Source organism: Lissotriton vulgaris, chromosome 1_1 (assembly GCF_964263255.1).
Source record: "Lissotriton vulgaris chromosome 1_1, aLisVul1.2, whole genome shotgun sequence".
Lineage (NCBI taxonomy): Eukaryota > Metazoa > Chordata > Amphibia > Caudata > Salamandridae > Lissotriton > Lissotriton vulgaris.
Window position 1 is genome coordinate 1,799,940,664 of NC_141685.1, and position 18,938 is coordinate 1,799,959,601.

The 18,938-nt window shown below is 45.2% G+C and overlaps 1 protein-coding gene across 11 annotated transcripts in view; it reads left to right on the forward strand.

The window, feature by feature from the left end:
* Nucleotides 1–18,938, forward strand: part of RPAP3 (RNA polymerase II associated protein 3) — a 385,109-nt gene that overhangs the window by 123,814 nt on the left and 242,357 nt on the right. For all 11 annotated transcript variants that reach the window (XM_086919117.1, XM_086919121.1, XM_086919116.1 and 8 more), the window contains one exon: nucleotides 2,610–2,731. In XM_086919117.1, coding sequence (XP_086775243.1) covers nucleotides 2,610–2,731 — 122 coding nt within the window. The remainder of the gene's footprint in view (nucleotides 1–2,609; nucleotides 2,732–18,938) is intronic.

An 18,938-nucleotide genomic window follows, 5' to 3' on the forward strand; every position in this document is an offset into this window, starting at 1 on the left:
CAAAGTACATCTGTGCAACAAGGTCGTGTTGATCCGGACGGACAACATGACGGCCATGTACTACATCTAGAAACAGGGAGGCACACACTCTCCACAGCTGTCTCATCTGGCTCAGAGCATGTGGAAGTGGGCCATTCAGAGGAACATCTTCCTCATGGCAGAGCATCTCCCGGGCAAGGACAATCAGATGGCGGATCTGCTCAGCAGGCACAGCCATCAAATGCACGAGTGGGAGATACATCCATCAGTACTCCAACCGTACTTCCAAAAGTGGGGTCATCCAGAGATAGACCTGTTCGCCACGCAAGAGAACGCAAAATGCCAAAGCTTCCCCGCCAGGTTCCCACACCCGCAATCACAGGGCAATGCGATGTGGATGAACTGGTCAGGCAGATTTGCGTACGCTTTTCCCCCAGCACCCCTGATACCGCTGGTGGCACGTAAGCTCAGGCAGCACTCGATGACTCTCATCCTAGTTGCTCCAACGTGGGCTCGCCAACCATGGTACACCACGTTTCTGGAACTCTCCGTGGTACCGCATCAGAGGCTTCATCTCACCAGCCTTCTGACGCAGAGCCATGGCGACATTCAGCACCCAGATCCGCAACAGCTCAACCTGGCGATCTGGCTCCTGAAGTCCTAGAGTTTGGCTACCTCAATCTTCCTCCCGATTGCATGGACATCATTCGAGAGGCAAGAAAGCCCACTACTAGAGCTTGTTATGCGGCTAAATGGAAGAGGTTTGTCATCTACTGTTTTAACCATAATATTGACCCGTTAGATGCTTCCATTCAAAACATCATTTGTTACCTGTTCCACCTGTATCAATGCAATTTGGCGTACTCTTCCATCCGCATTCACCTGTCTGCTATGGCAGCATACCTCCAGAATAGGCGACACCTGTCGCTCTTTAAGGTCCCTGCAATCAAGGCCTTTTTGGAAGGACTCAAAAGAGTCATTCCACCAAGGACACCACCAGCTCCAGAATGGAACCTCAATGTGGTTCTTACAAGACTGATGGGTCCTCCCTTCGAGCCACTGCACTCTTGTGCGCTTCAGTTCCTAACTTGGAAGGTTGCGTTCTTGGTAGCAATCACATCGCTACGGAGGGTTAGCGAGCTGCAGGCGCTCACCATCCAAGAACCTTTCTTCCAGGTACACGCTAACAGGGTTGTGCTCCGCACTAACCCTAAATTCTTACCCAAGGTTGTATCTCAATTCCATATAAACCAGACAATTGAGTTGCCAGTGTTTTTCCAGAACCCAGAGACGCTGGCGGAGCGGATGCTCCACACCCTTGACGTTAAGAGAGCCTTGATGTACTATGTAGACAGGACAAAAGATTTTCGCAAAACCAAGCAGCTCTTCGTTGCTTTTGCCACACACCACAAGGGAAACGCTATCTCCAAAGCTGGGATCGCTAGGTGGATAGTGAAATGCATTCAGATCTGTTACGCTAAAGCTAAACGCACTCTCACAATTCCACCAAGAGCCCACTCCACTAGAAAGTTGGGGGCCTCTATGGCTTTCCTAGGTAACATTCCCTTAGAGGATATTTGTAGAGCAGCTACTTGGTCAACCACACATACTTTCACAAAGCATTATTGTGTAGATGTGTACTCTAAACAGCAGGCAGCTGTTGGCCAGGCTGTTCTCAAAACGCTTTTTCAGACGGCTGCAGCTGGCACGGGCGGCCGCCGCTAATGGAGGGACTGCTATGTATTCTATGCACAGATATGAATCCAGCAGCCCACATGCCTCGAACTGCAAATGCTACTTACCAGTATGCATCTGTTCTTGGCATGTAGGGCTGCTGACATTCATATCGCCCGCCCTCCTCCCCGGCGCCTGTAGCAGCTGCAGCATTCATTTACATATAGTTATATGCTCTTAGCATGGGCATCACTCACATACTTCACTCCATCTCTGCCAATGGCTAAAAACAATCTGGGGATGGAGGCGATGCCCATGCGCACTGTAGTCCAGGGGAGGAGCCACCTATCTCGTGATACTTCGAAGACTCTTCCAGGACAACAATGTGCAATCATCCGGACCCAACACTAGGCGGCGATCTATGCACAGATATGAATGTCAGCAGCCCTACATGCCAAGAACAGATGCATACTGGTAAGTAGCATTTGCATTTCATGACACAATGTGTGCAATACACATTAATGGAAAGAATTTGGAAAAAAGCCTCACATGGGTCCTTAAGGCATACAGAAAACCTTGCTCCGAGGTCTCTTCTTGTACTAGTGTGTGTGTGTGTGTGTGTGTGTGTGTGTGTGGGGTTGTGTGTGTGTGTGTGTGTGTGTGTGTGTCGGGAGGGGGGTTCACTGCGGGATGCAAGTATGTTTTTTTGATTGGATGTACTTTCATTTTATTATCATGTTTGTATTGGTTATTGTGTTTTTTGTAAAATTGTGCACTAATATGTACTTCTAAAACCATTTATTAAGTTGAAAGCGAAAAATTGTTGATACGTTTATCTCTGTATGGTACTTGTTTATTTTGAAGCTTATCTCTGTAAGGTACATGTTTATCTTAAAGCATGTATTACGTTTTCTGTTTGTCTTTGCTTCTGTCAAATACATTTCCGTTCTTTTTAGGTTCGCTGTTGCTGAATCGGATTGTAATTTAGCTATTGCCTTAAACAGAAACTATGCAAAGGCTTATTCTAGAAGAGGAGCGTGTCGGTTGGCTTTAAAAAACTTTCAGGGTGCAAAAGAGGGTAAGTTTTAGATGCATTAATTTTGAATGTGGAACACACCACAACGCATGACTAAACCTCTTATTTGTTCTATATTAATCTCAGAGCAAACCATGTTGAAGATGCGGTCACCAGCAACCAGTCTCTGGTTTTGCTGCTAACATTGATTATTTTTACAATACAAAATACTGATGGCAAGCTTGCTTCTACATGAATACGTCAACCAAAATAGCAGCCAGAGTGGCTTGAGGATAGAAAAAAAATGGAAAGGAGGAGAAGAGAAATAAGAATGCAGCCGAAGGGCAAATATGCACAACCTTTAGTCTCTGATGATGGAGAGAGGTCTGAATAGTCGTTAGCTGCTATGATTCAGCGTCCTCGAGCTACAAACGATAATGCGTAGACATAGCACTTCCAAGGGGAGAAGTGTCACAACCCCATGTGTATCTTCTCTAAGCTATCAACCTTTTACAAGAGGCTGTATACCTCTCCTGGCACCACCCACATTGAAGACATTATAAAATACCTCGCCGATGTGGGCCATGGGTGGTTGAGTGATACCCACAGACTATTTTAGACCTGCCCCTACTCTAGACAAAATCCTTACATCCATTAGTTTACCTCCCACATGTAACGCGTTGCAGGGTGATGGCTTCCCAGCAGAGTCTAAAAGCACTATGCCTGGCTATTAGCACCCCAACTGCTTGCAGTCTATGAAGAGGCGTGGCCGTGTAGGCTTCTTCTACAATCCATGCACAAGGCCATTATTTCTCTTCTGAAGCCTATGAAAGTCCCTTATCTGTGCTGCTCTTATCGGCCTCTCCCCTTGTTAAATTGTGATGCCAAGATTTTAGCTATATTGGTTGTGAGCCGTTTTACAATTCTGTGTTGGGTCGTATCTCCATTCCAATCTCTTGGTGCTCTGTGTTGCATGAAGGAATAAACTCACCTGCTGCATGAACAAGGTGTCGGCCTTTCAGTGGTGACAAACTGCAGCACATAGACACCCAGCTTGGTATTGTTTTCAGGAGGAATGAACTCTCCCAGTGCATCTCGGCTGCTGCCCGAAACAGAGGTTTCCTTTGCACCTTAACTAAGCGCCGTCCCAGGTATAAGTACGTCTGGCCAGGCCTTTCAGTAGGCGCACAATTAAATCAACCTTATCCCTACTTAAGGACTTAAAAACAAACAAGAAAATGGAAACCAATGCCTTGCACATGTGCGCGTTAATATTTGGTGCACATCTCTGTGCGGACTATGCACTGAGTCAGGCAAAGTCGTACAAAGCTAACGCATTAAATGTGCGCGTCGGCATTGGAGGCCATTTTGGTCTAGTTAGTGGCAATAGTCTGATTCATTGAACATGCGCATCAGCATTGGTGGCCATTTTGGTCAATTTGGCAACAATAGGGTAACATTCCCTACATGCAGCATTCTCTACAGTGCGCGTCATCACTGTGGTCATTTTTCGATTAGGGGAAAGGCATCATGATAGGCAGCCACCTTGAACAATTAGAACAATCGATCCTCCAGTGAAGGAAGCCTATGGGAAGCTAGGGATAGAACTAGATACCCAGTTAGGACATACCAATGTAGGCAAAAAAGAACTACAGTCATTGGGAGCGGAGGTGTCCTGCATATGCGATCAAGAGTATCTCCGACAAAAAATATCGGTGCCCCATATGATCCAAGTATGGATTTCAGAAGTCCACTCCTACCCTTACTTGGATAGGTTGCCGAATCAGCACTTAAGAAGAGAGGTTTTAAAACTGACAATGGGCATAAACCCCTGTTATGTAAATACCAGGGTTAAAAATTACATGATAAATAGTAATGGCAATTGCACATGTACGCTAGGTACCTCCTGTGATATTATTCATATTTTATTAGACTGTAGGATGACCCTTGATATACGTAAGGAGATTTTAGGCCCGCTATTCAAAATGTATAGGATTATGAATAGAAAGCAAGCTGTAGATCTCCTGGTGGGGATGGTAAATCTGGATATAGCCTGCGCCTTGGGTAAATACATGAGCCGAGTCAGGGGGTTTCTCCAGAGTACAGAGGTATAGGCGTATGGTAACGAGATTGCACTTCAATGTATGTATTATGTTTGGAAGACCTGGTCACATATGTTTTCTCATGTTCACCCTTGTAATTTTCACATCCTAGGAGGATACTAGGGTTTCCTCCCGGAAAGGACTGATTTACAATTTTACAAATTTTATATATTTTGTGTTTTTATAAAGTTTTATAAATGTATTGTGTATACTTTTATGGTTGTAATAACCCGAATAAAGTTTTAATGACTGACTGACTGATCCTCCAGTGAGGCTATCTTTAATTGCTAACATCTGCTTCCAGTTTCTTGTAGGATCAACTCTCCAAGAAATCTATGTTGGCGATGACTAGCACACATTTACTTAAGTTTGTGCAGTTAATTGTGTTGGAACCACATTTGTAGTGACCGTCCAATCTACTCAGTTTTGTTGATAATGACAAGCACATATTGGGGTCTGTCTTCATTTACTCAAAATAGTTCTGGAGTGACAGTTCTGCAATAGTGTGGCAGAAATTCCTGGCAGCAGCTGAGCTATAACTTCGGGCAACTCAGTGAATTATAGCTTTATCTCCTTTCTTAGTTGTCCCAGACACACCCCCCATCAAGTTCGGAACAATGACATGAAATATTCAAAGTCTACTTAGAGGATATTGATGGCGAGTCGTTTACGTCCAAGGAAAAGTCGATATATAACTTAGGTGCTAATGACAGGAGCATACTTAACATTCTTCTCTTAGAAACTGTTTTGGTATGTGTGGGTACCAAGGAAGAGGAAGTCGGTCAGTTGGTGAATGAGATGATAATCAAAAAGTTTCATTGAATGAAGAATGTGATGTTGGAATGCCGAAAGTTTCTTCAACAGGAGAACTTCTACGTTAACTATTTGGATCTCAAAGATGAGATAATAAAAGATCAGTTAATTGAAAAACCTAATCGAAAAATACAGGAACAGTTATTGTCCACAGAGGATCCTAGTTTAGAAGTAGCATTAACTTTTCCAAAAATTATAGAACATTCCAAGCACTGTATGAAATAAATTAATACAAATTCAACTGTACATGATTTCAATATTATTGTCAAAGAGGCGGAGAGAAGAAAAATGTCAGCTTGTGAGATCCAAGAACGCTCTGCTTGTTTATGGCTGTCATGGAGTAGTCACTGTCAGACTGCCATTGATTTTGGAGGAGAGGTCGATCCCGTGGCAGACCCGGTATGTAAGTACCTGTTCCCACAGCTTCACCCGTGACTTTCATTTATTCAGTCATGGCCAGCATTACGGGCGGGGGATGAGTTAAAATTGGGTTGTCGCGCAGCGGGGGGAGGCGGGAGGGGTTTAATGGCTAATATATATATAAAATAAAACTTTAAACTTACCGTCCTGCGCCATCTTCTTGATGGATCCCGACTCCCGCTGTGCGTTTTTCTATTCTGGGCCGGCCGGCTGCAACTCTCCTCACATCATCAGGAAAGACAGCCTCCCTCCCTCTCCTCTGCCAATCAGACCTGGTGAGGCGAATCTGAGCGCGCCCCACCTGGGTCCTTTTCTCTATGTAGGCAGCGTACATAGAGAGAAGGGAGAGTGGGCGGTGTTGCTCGAGGGCAGGGGGGGAGTGGCTTGCCCACTTTTGTTCATACTGACTGGGCGGCCTCAGGCTGCCCAAAGAGTCGGTATGAACAACAGTGGGCAAGCCATCCCCCCTGCCCTTGAGCAGGGCCGCTCACCCCCAACCAGGCACTTCTGCTTTCTTGCAGTGCGAGAAGGCAGGAATATAAATGGTAGTTATTACTATTTATGTTTCTGCCTTCTCGCATGGCAAGAAAGCAGGGGAGGGGCGCCCAAACGCCCCTATGGAGGAGCCGCCACTGGTTACAATGATACTGTTTTAAAGTCTATTGATGAAGACATGAGTCTGATGCCGGTGAAAGTGTAATATTGATGCTGTCTCCAACAGATCATGAGGATGGCACCATTCAAGTGTCATCCATTTGTGAAGTTAGAAAAAGGCAAAATCCTGTGTGTGACATCACAATTAACAATGTTGAAGTGAAAGTTATGGCTGATTCTGGTTAACCTTTCACTTTAATTGGTTAATCAGAGTTCGCCAGGTTGAATATATCGGGCCTTGATAATTCATGCATCAAACGTTTTGCCTATGGTAGCAAGAAAGTGGAAGTTGTAGGGCAGTTCAATGTCATTTCTGGTTTTGTCAACGAAACGTCCAAAGGCACTATATATGTGACTAAGGGTGGTTCAACTCTGTTAGGATGGAACTAGCAGGGGGATCTGGGCAAAATTCTTGTTCTGTAGTAGGGGATCACTGTGTATATTCATAATCTAGTGAATAGTCCCGCCCATGTGCGTGGACCCCGGAGCAATCAAAATAGTCTCTTAAGTTGTCTTGTTCGGCAGTCCTGCATGGACACTTAAGAGAAAATCAAAGACAAATAATGCAGCCTAAAACTACAAGGCTACACTGGCCAGCACATCATCTTGAAGTGAAAAAGATAACCAAATAATATTACATTTTATACACTTTGTAAAGTTTCACACCTAGAGAAACTCCCCTTCACAAAAATCCTTTGTCAAGATAGAGAGGAAGGGTTGGACAGACAAGCCCCATAGGCTGTCTGGAAAAGGGATACCATGCCTTTAAGGAACTCTCCAGAGACCCTCTGTATCCCAGGATGCACAGCCAAAGGCCTTTTACTTTCAGTTCTTCTTTCCGGCTCCTGCTAGCAGGACCCTGGAGCATTGAGCTCAACCTATTTGGGCATATCTTCAATTTTTGGAACTTTTCCAATGTTTTGAGTGTTTCACTTGACGTCTGGGGTCTTCCTCTTCCAGTTGCTGTGTTTTTTTTTACCAGTTTTGCCACCTCTATATTGTCGAAATGCCAGCTTTATTCGACAAGTTCATTGAGTGTGGTAGAAAGAAGGCTAAATCTGCCCCCCACAGAGTGTGTATACTCTGTCTCCCTTCTAGCCATGTCCCTGACTCCTGTGATTTTTGTCACTCTTTCTCCAGGAGGAACCTGCGTGACAGGGAGAAGATTCGTCTCAAAGGCCTGGAGCAGAGGAGACATCAAGAAACAGGTGGGACTTCTGGGTATGGAGGGACTCTATCTTCATCCTCTGCCCGTGCATCGGCCTCTGGGGGGCTCCCCAGTTGAGAAAAGGCCCAGAAAAGGTACCGGTCCCGTCAACGTCGATGGCTTCGACAACGGTGTCGAGAGGTATGACTACCATCTGCTCCTCGTCGACCCAGGGCTCTGGGTCGAAGCGACGTCGAAGTTTGGCGTCGAGGGGTAGGACTTCGAGACCTCGGACGAGGTCGACGTCGAGGAGTTCACCAGCGTCGACACACCATCGACGTCATGATGAATCCCAAAGAGGCAGGCAGGCGCTTGCCGTCGAGGCGACAACGCCGTTCGCCGTCAAATTTGATGCGTAGATCATCGTCGAGGAGAGAAAGATCGCCGTTGAGGCGAAGTCGCTTGACGTCTGGCTGTAGTGGTGAGCCTCAGCAAGGCCTACCAGTGCAAGGGATTCGCCCTTCTCTGCACAGAGTCCTCAGACCAATAGGAAGAAGTTGACACAGAAACTGGAATAGAAAAGACAGAGTTTATTAAACCTCATGAGGTGGAACTACATTCACACAGCACCCTTCGGTAATGCATGAATTAGCACACTGACTGGAAGGAGCTTGGTCCTTTTATACCCACACAGGCTAAAATGAAGGCAGTACAAGTACAGAATGCTGGTTTTAAAAACATATTAGGTCATACAGAAAGTGTGCTGGCAACAAGTGAGAGGGGCTGACAGTTAGCTAATTCTGGTGGACAAATCCTGACAGTTACAAGTTGGTGACAGCTGTAAGCTCAACTGAGCATGTGCGAAGCAGAAGAGGCTAAATATATCTCGTCTCTAGGCAGATTTCAAGAGCAGTTAACAGGAAGGTAGGACAGAGCACATGGTGAGCACATGGCAAACAAAATGGCTGCCAGAAATACTAAATGGATTCCACACAACGGACAACATAGTCTCTAAGTACAAGATGTCTTCTGCTAATGCTTAACCTAATCGCTGCTAAATTACAACAGACGACCCTTTCAGCATTAGCTGAAGACATTCGTTTATCTGGGGTAATCTAGATATGCATCCTGTACATTGATGCTCATCATCTCAGCTATTTCTTTAACATTTGCTGTGCTTTTATATCTGCAATATTTCCTTTGGCAGGTATACAAACAGTGATACACATCCTATTTGGGAGTGCTACAATCCTCGCAATTTGTAGTTCCTCTGTAATGTTCCCAAGTGTCATAGCTGTTTGATTGGTGACAGCCTCCACAACACGAGTAAATCACCTTATCTTTCTGCTATTCAATGCAGCACCCACAAAGAAGAACAAACCCAAATTGAAATCGACATATTGTTGCAAAGTGGTATCTGTCTGGTCAACTTCATCTGCACTTATTGTTCGTTTGTATCTATTCTTGGAAATGTCATTATACAACTTTAAATTCAGGTGATATGATGGAGTGGCCAAGAACACAGGTGGTAACAAAAATGATCTGTAACATACCCCGGACCACCCAACAGGCAATTGATAGTATCCTTTATTACCACATACAAAATAAGTATTATGTGAAGAAGTAAAACTACTGTTGTTAGCTTCTTCAATAATCAATGACAAAATACATTCACTCCGTCCTACTGGAATTCTCCGAACACTACTTATACACAGTTCTGCTTTAGCTCTGGTCACAGAAATTACAAAAGGTCCATTGTCTTTGATAGTCCTCATATTCGTGAAGACATATGGTGTTGAAATATTGTCCGGTTGGTACTCTTCCCATGCCCATTTAGTCCCTTTAACTTGAGGATAACCATCTTCATCTTGGTAGCATACTTTATTCAACCGAAAGATGATCCCACCTACTGAGGGCTTTCCGAAAGCCAACAAAAGGGCATACCAAGCTTGACATGAACCATTATGGGAAAACGGTAGAGGAATAAACAGTGTTCCTCCTTTCTTTTGGTGTGCAGGTATCATTCCACACACCCAACAGTTTGTAGCATTCGTAACATTGTGTGTATGATGCAACATCTGGATGAATGTGTTCTTTAAGTAAGATTGTCGATGTTTCTGCTCATGGTAGAGAAGTGTAAAATAATGATGTTCTACTGAAGCTGGAGTAGTGGCAACAAGAAGCTGTCGAGCAGAAGCCACTTTCTCAACAAACCAGGTGATTATTGCCATAACCACCAGAGCAACAACAAACCCTACAGCACAAATGATTCTTTTGTTATGCATTTCAGCAACAGTGATAATTGATCTTTCTAAAACTTTTTCAAAACAATAGTTGGAGCTCTTATCCTTTGGGCAGCCGCTGATTTCTTCACCACGGTCCAAGACGGGTGTCACTACACTAACGCAGGGCTGACCCCCCCCCCTTGCCACATCGGCTCTCCATTTCACTAACCCAGGGCGGTAGCTCAACCAGTCTTTTTCAACACTCCAGAGTCTTTCCTCGGTCTCAAGTGATATCGTGATGCTTCAGGAATTGTGTGGTCTGGGAAGACTTGCGCGAATTCGCCAGGTGAGATAGCTTGACCTTTCTCTGTCTCCAGAATCTCTCGATGATCGGTCAGCACTAAAGGTTCCACCAAGGCAGGCAACACACGCTTACAGTGTGTGCTGTGGACCCAGTTATTCTTGTTCGTCACTCGAACTGCTGTTCTCGTAGTCAGGAGCACCTGCTCCGAACCTCGCCACTTCGATTCCAGGCTGTTCGATCTGTCGAAGACCTTGACCATCACATAGTCACCAGGACGGAGTTCGTGGGCCTCACCTGTAGATCTGTCAGGAAGGGCTTCTCGAACCTGCTGATGAATAGAGATCAAACTGTTGGTTAACTGTGCCAAGTAATCATTCATCAGAACACAAGGAACATCATATATGGGGCGTGGCTTAGGAACTCCCCAGATATTCATCGGTCTCCCAAAGACCACTTCGTACGGGGTGAGACCAGATTGTGAATGTGGCACAGATCTAATGGACAACAATGCCAAGGGTAGTGCATCTGGCCACTTTAAAGACGTGGAAGCTAGTATTTTCCCCAACTTCAATTTTAAAGTAGCATTGTACCTCTCCACTAATCCTGCTGATTGTTGGTGGAAGACTGTATGGAATTTCTGTTTGATCCCTAACCATTTCAGGACATGCACAACAACTTGCCCAATAAAATGAGGTCCGTTGTCACTCCACAAAAGTTTACAAACACCGTATCCAGGGAAAAACTCATTTATAAGCACCATTGCTGTGGTGAGAGCTGAATTATCCTTCGTAGGGTACGCCTCTATCCATTTACTGAAGGCACATACCACCACTAGGACGTATTTTAGATTATTGCAGGGTTCAAGTTGGATGTAATTCATCTGCAAGACTTCAAAAGGTGCAGTCGGTGTAGCAAACCCTGCTGTAGGAACCAGTGTCCTTTTTCCAGGATTATACTGCCAACTGAACAAACAGGCGTGTACCACTCTTTTAGCTGTGCTGGCAATTTCAGGATGCTCCCAAACTTGCGTAAGCAATTTAGTTATTGCTAGAGCTCAAACATGTGCCAGCCCATGTGCCATTTGAACCATAGGTTGTATATAGGCTGCAGGCAATTTCCACGTATTCATTTCTTTGTTACGCCAACAACCCTCATCGTCTAAAATTCCTTCTTTAGACCATTGCTCAAGCTCTTCCACAGAGCAGATCTCTGTATATCCAATACTTCCTCTCTAGCGTCATGCCAACGCTCAGCTTGAGACTTCACTGCGTACATGGATGTAGTGCTTCGTTGCATCGCAGTCTCACGAGCTACGCGATCTGCAAAGGCATTGCCTTGTCCTATTTTGTCAACGATTTTCTTGTGTGCGCTACACTTCATAATAACAACTTTCTTTGGGTATGTAAGTGCAGTCCAGAGAATATGTACTAATTCTCCGTGCATTATCTGCATCCCGTGGGATGTAAGAAAGCCTCTTTCCTTACAGAGTAGGCCAAAATCATGGACCACTCCAAAAGCATTGCGGCTATCCGTGTAAATGTTCACACACAAGTCAGTGCTAAGTTCACACGCTCGTGTCAAAGCTATTAGTTCAGCTGCTTGACCCGACTTCTGAGGTATGCAAGCTGTTTCCCCTACTGTCTCAAGCGTGGTAATTGCATTAGCAGCTGAAGTCGTGCCATCTAGTAACTTCAGACCGGACTCATCAACCCACAGTTCCCCATCTACATCTGGAAGGGGCATATCTTGCAAATCGATGCAACCCTTTGTCTGTTCCTTAGTAAGGAATATACAATTGTGAGGTTCCTTTGACCTGTGAGGTCAAAGGAGTCACAGGATGAGGCAACAAAGTGGCTCGGTTCAGTGTCGCACATCTCTTCAAGGTAATATGAGGTGCTAACAGTGTCAATTTGTATCCTGTCAAGACGAGCACTAGTTAATTTTTGTGTCTTAGTCTGATTCAAAAGGGCATCTACTGCATGAGGTACTAGCACCAACAGTTTGTGTGACAAAACTATCCCTTCACTCTGACACAGCTGTCGCTCCAACTGATCGGAAGCACCCAGGCAATGCACGAGCAATAGGATCAAGAACTGCAGAAAAGTATGCACAGGGACGCTGCTTATCACCATGTGTCTGTACTAAAACTGACAATGCACACCCATCTTTCTTGTGTACATAGAGTGTAAAAGCCTTTGTGTAATCTGGTGTGCCTAACACTGGTGCAGAACAAAGAGCTTGTCTTAACTGACGAAAAGCGTTTTGGCATTCATCTGTTCATGGAAGGGGGATAGGAGTGTTTTTAACAGGAAAGCGCTAGCAGGGGTTTAACAATGTGTGAAAAACCCAATATCCATTGCCTACAAACCGAAGTCAAACCAATGGATGCACGGACATCTTTCTGTGTGGAAGGTACTGGGGTGTCTAAAATTGCTTGAATACGATCTGGTGTCAATGCACGGCCCTCCTTAGACAGAAGGTGACCTAAGTAGGTCTACAATATTGCAATTTCTTTTGTGACACTTTATGATGGTGTGTAGCAAGAAAAGAAAGCAAAGACAAAGTACACTCTTCACATAGTTCAGTCGTATCGGCTGCCAACAAGATGTCATCGACATATTGTATGTGAGCTACTCCTTCAGGCAAAGTAAAGGAATCAAGCTGTCTCTTCAATGCTTGACTGTAAATACTAGGACGCTCAGTATAGCCTTGAGGAATTCTACAAAATCTACACGATCGGTTATTCAAAGTGAAACCGAACAAATATCGACTTTCAGGATGACTAGGGATCGAAAAGAAAGCGTTCTTCAAGTCTATAACAGAGAATGTAGTTGCTGTCAGAGGAACCAAAGTAAGTAGTGTTGTTATGTCAGAAACCACAGGGTACTGCGGTACTACAATCTTGTTGACTTCTCTTAAATCAATGATGAATCTATAAATCCTGGTGTCAGTATCTTTTTTCAAAATGGGATGAATCGGACTATTGCAAACATTGTAAGGAACTTCTTCCACAACCCCCACTTTAATCAAATCATGAACAATGCATGTAAGTGCTTCTTCTCCTTCTTTAGAAATTTTATACTGAGGCAGTCTTGGCAAAGAAGCACCCTCCTTGACACTAATATGTACTGGCGGAATACCCATTTGCCCTACATCGGTGTCTAAAGTAGCCCACAAAGTACTAGGGAGTGAGGCTAGTGCAATGTCCTCTTTAACAATACAAGATCTCTCAATCACAGTGTTGTTTTCATTCAAAATAACCCGTACTCCTTCAGGAGAACATCGTATCGTAGCCCTGAAATATTTAAGCATATCGAGACCCACAATATTGTCTGGTGTGTTTGGAGAAAGCAAAAACAGACATGGAGCAGTAAACTTATTAACATGGAATGCAAGTGGTTGTGACAATGGGCAAAGGGAAGGTGGTCCATCAAAACCTATCGATGTAATGGTTAAGCCAGACAGGGGAGCCCTTGGAACAAATTGTTTAGACAAGGTGCTACGAGTAGCTCCTGTATCAACCAGAAACTTCAGTAGAACCCAAAACATGTACTGTAACATAGGGACCCCTCTGATCTACTGGAACTTCAACTGATTCCTTGCCCCATCCTAGGCAATCCTATGCATAAGCAGATTCTTGAAAATCAAACGGCAGATAGTCAGACATTTGATATTGGTTTTGTCCTTCAAAAGTGTTAAACCCATCCTGCCCACATGTATTTGCATCAAACCTAGCACGATCATTCGTGCTTCCTCTAGGCCCTGAATATCCTGAGCGATTTCTCATTTGCCCTGACCACGTGGACACTGCTGAGCACGCAGTACTAGACAATCAGAAAGCCAATGTCCAAATTTCTTGCAGTACGCACACTGAACAACAGACAAATTCGAACGAGTATAAGAAGGAAAAGACAAACCATAAGATCCATGTCCGCCTCCATCATTACCTCTAGAAGGTGGGCCATAAGCCTGAGCTAACATAACCTTTGGTTTCAACTCTTTAGACTTTTTATCCTCATTACTTTTAGGTTCTAATACTTGTCGCTCATAATACTGAGCCATGGTTAAGAGAGAAACCAGAGAAGAGGTAGTCCATGAACTCTCAATGGCCTTCAGACGACTAGCTATTCCTGGCAAAAAGTTTGCGACATATTTATCGACAAACAGATGCTTACCTGTGTCATCTGTCAACGACTGGCCACTAAAATCATGGAATGCCTCTTCAAAGCGTGTAAAGAAATCTGAAACCGATTCATCTGCCTTATGCTTACTCAACGCTAATACAGTCCAATCTATCTTTTAAGGGGGAATAATAGTCTTTAACTTAACTAATATAGCTGCCGGGTGATTTAAAATTAACTGACACGGGTTCTGTGCAGGTTTTCTATCTTCATCTAACTGCTCTAAATCTTTCCACAATGCTCCAAATGTCGCACGATCATCAACTTTACGCACCATTCTCCACATATCAGGCGGTAATATTAATCCAAAAAACAAATCAATATCAGGCAAAGTCCTAGTACAGGAACTAATTGCACCCTCAACTTCCTCATTAAAGGCTGCTGGATTCTTTCGCCGATCAGGCAATGCATTATTAAGGCCCATAACATCTGATCTATTCCAAGGAGTGTAAACCCAATTATAATTGAAATATCCTTTAGCATCTGGAGAAGTCTTATAATCATTTGTACCCGTTCCTTTAGGAGGAACATATAAAGGCGCGGCTTCCTGCATGGGTTTCACATTAATTACAACATTCTTATCTGTTTCATGAGTAGAAGTTTGTGCCATGCTGACGTGGGATGTTTGTGCAGCTGCGTTTGCTGCCATTTTCTCCTCTCGCAAACGAGCTGCTTCAACACGCAGTTTAGCCAAGCGTCTGATCGTGTCAGCCACCTGGGAGAAGACAAAAAGACCTTCACATAGTTTTTTACAATCAGCTGCTACATCATCGGGCTCTATTTCTACAGAATGTTTTCTAAATCGTTCAATAACCTCTGCGGCAAATATATCCGTAAAATATATTTGCTCCCTTTCCTGCCAACCTTTTATACTATCTAAAAGTTCAGAAGCAGTGGCAGTACTACAAACGGCTTTACGAGCAGCAGATCTAATCTGAGACGCACATTCAGCAGATAACATCGAACAAGTTACTCTAGCTTTGTCCTGGTCTGTAGGAGAGTCCTCATCTGGCTCATAAGGAGCAGTAGGAAGAGTATACGGAGGTGGACAACGATCTAATAAGAGAGAATCATCTTGGGGTTTATTAAGAATAGGATAAAGAGGTCTATGAACAGCGTATTGGCCATTTACCTGAAAATGACGCTCCCTATCTTCCCTCTCTTTAATGTCTTTCATTTCTTTATTTTTCATTTCTAATGCTTTCGCATGAATACTCTTGCGTTGTTCTTTTTCAATCAAGGTTTGCTCACGCACTTCTTTCTCCCTCATTCGTACACAGTCAAACATATCTTGCCTAGCCTTTCGCTTAAACATCCGTTGCTCCACATACTGAATTTTTCGCAAATCAAATGACCCATGCATAGGCCAATGCAACTCAGGATCTTTACAAGTGTATTTATTCCATAACGTGCTGTACATTATGGAAGAAATACCATACTTAACATACATGTCCCTATTAGGCCGGTTGTGTTTCGTCAAGTCTCAAATTGGTACCACTACAAAAGCAACACATCCTACGAAGTGTGCTGGAAACAGGCATGCCAAAAATAGTGCAAAATATGCAGTATTATAATCAAAGTAGCGCTTAAGTTACTCTCCGTACATTGCGCCGTTCAAACAAAGTTAAATAGTGAAAAATCTCCTCATTACATGCCTATATGAATTGCAATGCATATATAATTGTCAAACAGATTTCAATATTGGCCAATCGTACTAACAAAGCCGCAGTAAGTGTTACTAAACTACCTTACCAATCAAAGGCGTCAAACCAACAGCAAGTGCCGCAGAACGGCTCTTGCCAATCAAATGGTGTCCAGGTTCCAACTGCCAAGTTCTCAAATCGACCAAATGGTCACTGCACGGCAAATCAACAGAAGAGATCTCAGTCGAGGACCGGCGCCACCTGGATGGTCAGATCAGAAAGAAAGGAAAAACGCTGTGGGTGCCAATACTCCTCAGGCAGCAATCGCAATCGCGTCTAAAGCGAGATTCCAATCCTTCGTCGTGACCAGTCCTTCGGGATCCGAGTCGCCGATGAGCCCCTCGTTGGAAGCGCCAATTTTTGGTGGTGAGCCTCAGCAAGGCCTACCAGTGCAAGGGATACGCCCTTCTCTGCACAGAGTCCTCAGACCAATAGGAAGAAGTTGGCACAGAAACTGGAATAGAAAAGACAGAGTTTATTAAACCTCATGAGGTGAAACTACATTCACACAGCACCCTTCGGTAATGCATGAAGTAGCACACTGACTGGAAGGAGCTTGGTCCTTTTATACTCACACAGGGGCTCAAATGAAGGTGGTACAAGTACAGAATGCTGGTTTTAAATACATATAAGGTCATACAGAAAGTGTGCTGGCAACAAGTGGGAGGGCTGACAGTTAGCTAATTCTGATGGACACATCCTGACAGTTACAAGTTGGGGACAGCTGTAAGCTCAACTGAGCATGTGCGAAGCAGAAGAGGCTAAATATATCTCGTCTCTAGACAGATTTCAAGAGCAGTTAACAGGAAGGTAGGACAGAGCACATGGTGAGCACATGGCAAACAAAATGGCTGCCAGAAATACAAAATCGATTCCACACAATGGACAAGATAGTCTCTAAATACAAGATGTCTTCTGCTAATGCTTAACCTAACCGCTGCTAAATTACAACAGGGGAGTTCGTCGACGTCAGGAAGAGACGTCAAAGAGATCAACGTTGAGGAGAGAAAGGTCAACGTTGAGAGGAGAAAAGTCAAAGTCGAGGCCCAGAACGGTGTCTAGTGCCTCTGTGGTCAGCGTCTCATCGTCATCAGCGAGTCACCGGTCGCGGCGGCGGCGCTCGTGCTCAGAGAGGTCGGCCTCCAGAGTGTCCTTCCCGACGCCTGCTCGCAAGAAGAGACAGTTCCTTAGGTGACCCGAATCCGATTACTCCCGGATCTACTCTCCCTCAAGGCGAAGGACGCCTACTCCTCCTCCTCCGCCTCCTCCTCCTCCTCCTCCTCCTCCTCCTCCTCCTCTTCCACAGCTTCCGCCGCCTCCTCCTCCACCTCCACCACTGCCTTGGCCTCCACTACCGAGCCCTTTGATTCCGGCACTACCTGTTCCGCTTCCGCAGCCCCCGGGGCCGGTGGTTCCTGCAAGGCCCAGAAAGCCAAGGTCAAGATCTAGAGGGAGGCATTGCTCTCGCAGTGAGCGTCGATCCTCGACAAGGTCACGCCATCGTCGGCGGAGGGACAGGTCTCGGTCCAGGTATACGGACGCATCCAGTGACAGGAGATATTCTCCCACTTTGTTGGACTCTCCTCCAACGAGAGTGTCCCCAGTAGATGACATTGTGACTTTCCAAGATGTGCTGCTGAGGGGGACAGCGAAGTTGGGGATCACATTGACTGCACCCACCCGACCACTTCCATGATCTTTGAAACGTTGCAGGAAAGACACCTCTCTTGCTGCCTTTGGTGCCAGGATTGGAAGAACCGGCCATGGAGCTGTTTCTGACCCCAGCCTCGGTGAAGTCGGCGCCATTGAGACTTCAAAAGAAGTACAGGCCCCCGGATTCTGATCCAGTATTCTTGAGAGCAGATCCTGTACCTGATTCCATCATTGTGACAGCGGCCAAGAAACAGCATTCTACTGACTCGTCTTCTACTGTCCCTCTGGACAAGGAAAACAGGCACATGGATTCGGCAGGAAGGAAAGTCTGTCGTACGGCTGCCACTTCGATGAAGGCAGCTAGTGTATCAGCACTTTTGGGCAGATATGATCGCTCGTTGTGGGAGTCCCTGCAACAATTAATTGAGCCCCTCCCGAGAGACTGGAGGGAAGACTTCCAGGAGATTCTGAATGAGGGCATGATGGTCTCAAATCAGGTCATCAGTTTGGCGGCAGATGCCTCCCGCCTGGCCGTGCATGGTTACTGCCATGGCATTAACTGGAGGCCACATTCCTGGTTGCGCATTACCTCTCTTAAGCCTGAGGCACAACAGCGGATTGCTAATTTGCCCTTTTCAGGATCCACCCTCGAGGAGATGGCCCGCATGAAGGCGGAAGTGGAAACACTGAAGGCTGTAGGTTTGGAGAAACGGAAGGAGCAGCGGAAGTCATACCGTCCCTTCCAAAAGCGTTACTTTACCCAGAGGTATCAATGGGGGCAAGGTCTTCAAGCTGGCCAGCAGCAGCAACAGCAATACCAGTGACAACCCTTCCAGAAACGTCAAAGGGGCAGAGGTGGACAGCAGTCCTCCTTGGCGAATAAGGGCCCGACCGGGTCTAAGCCCTGAGGAGTTACTTCCCCTCGTCCGTTACCCGCTCCGGTGGGGGAAACCATACAGAATTACTTGGCAGAATGGAGAAAAATTATTTGGGACAAGTGGGTGCTGAATACTATTTGCAATGGATACAGTCTTCGGTTTGTCAGCCCTCCTCCAGCTATTCCACCTG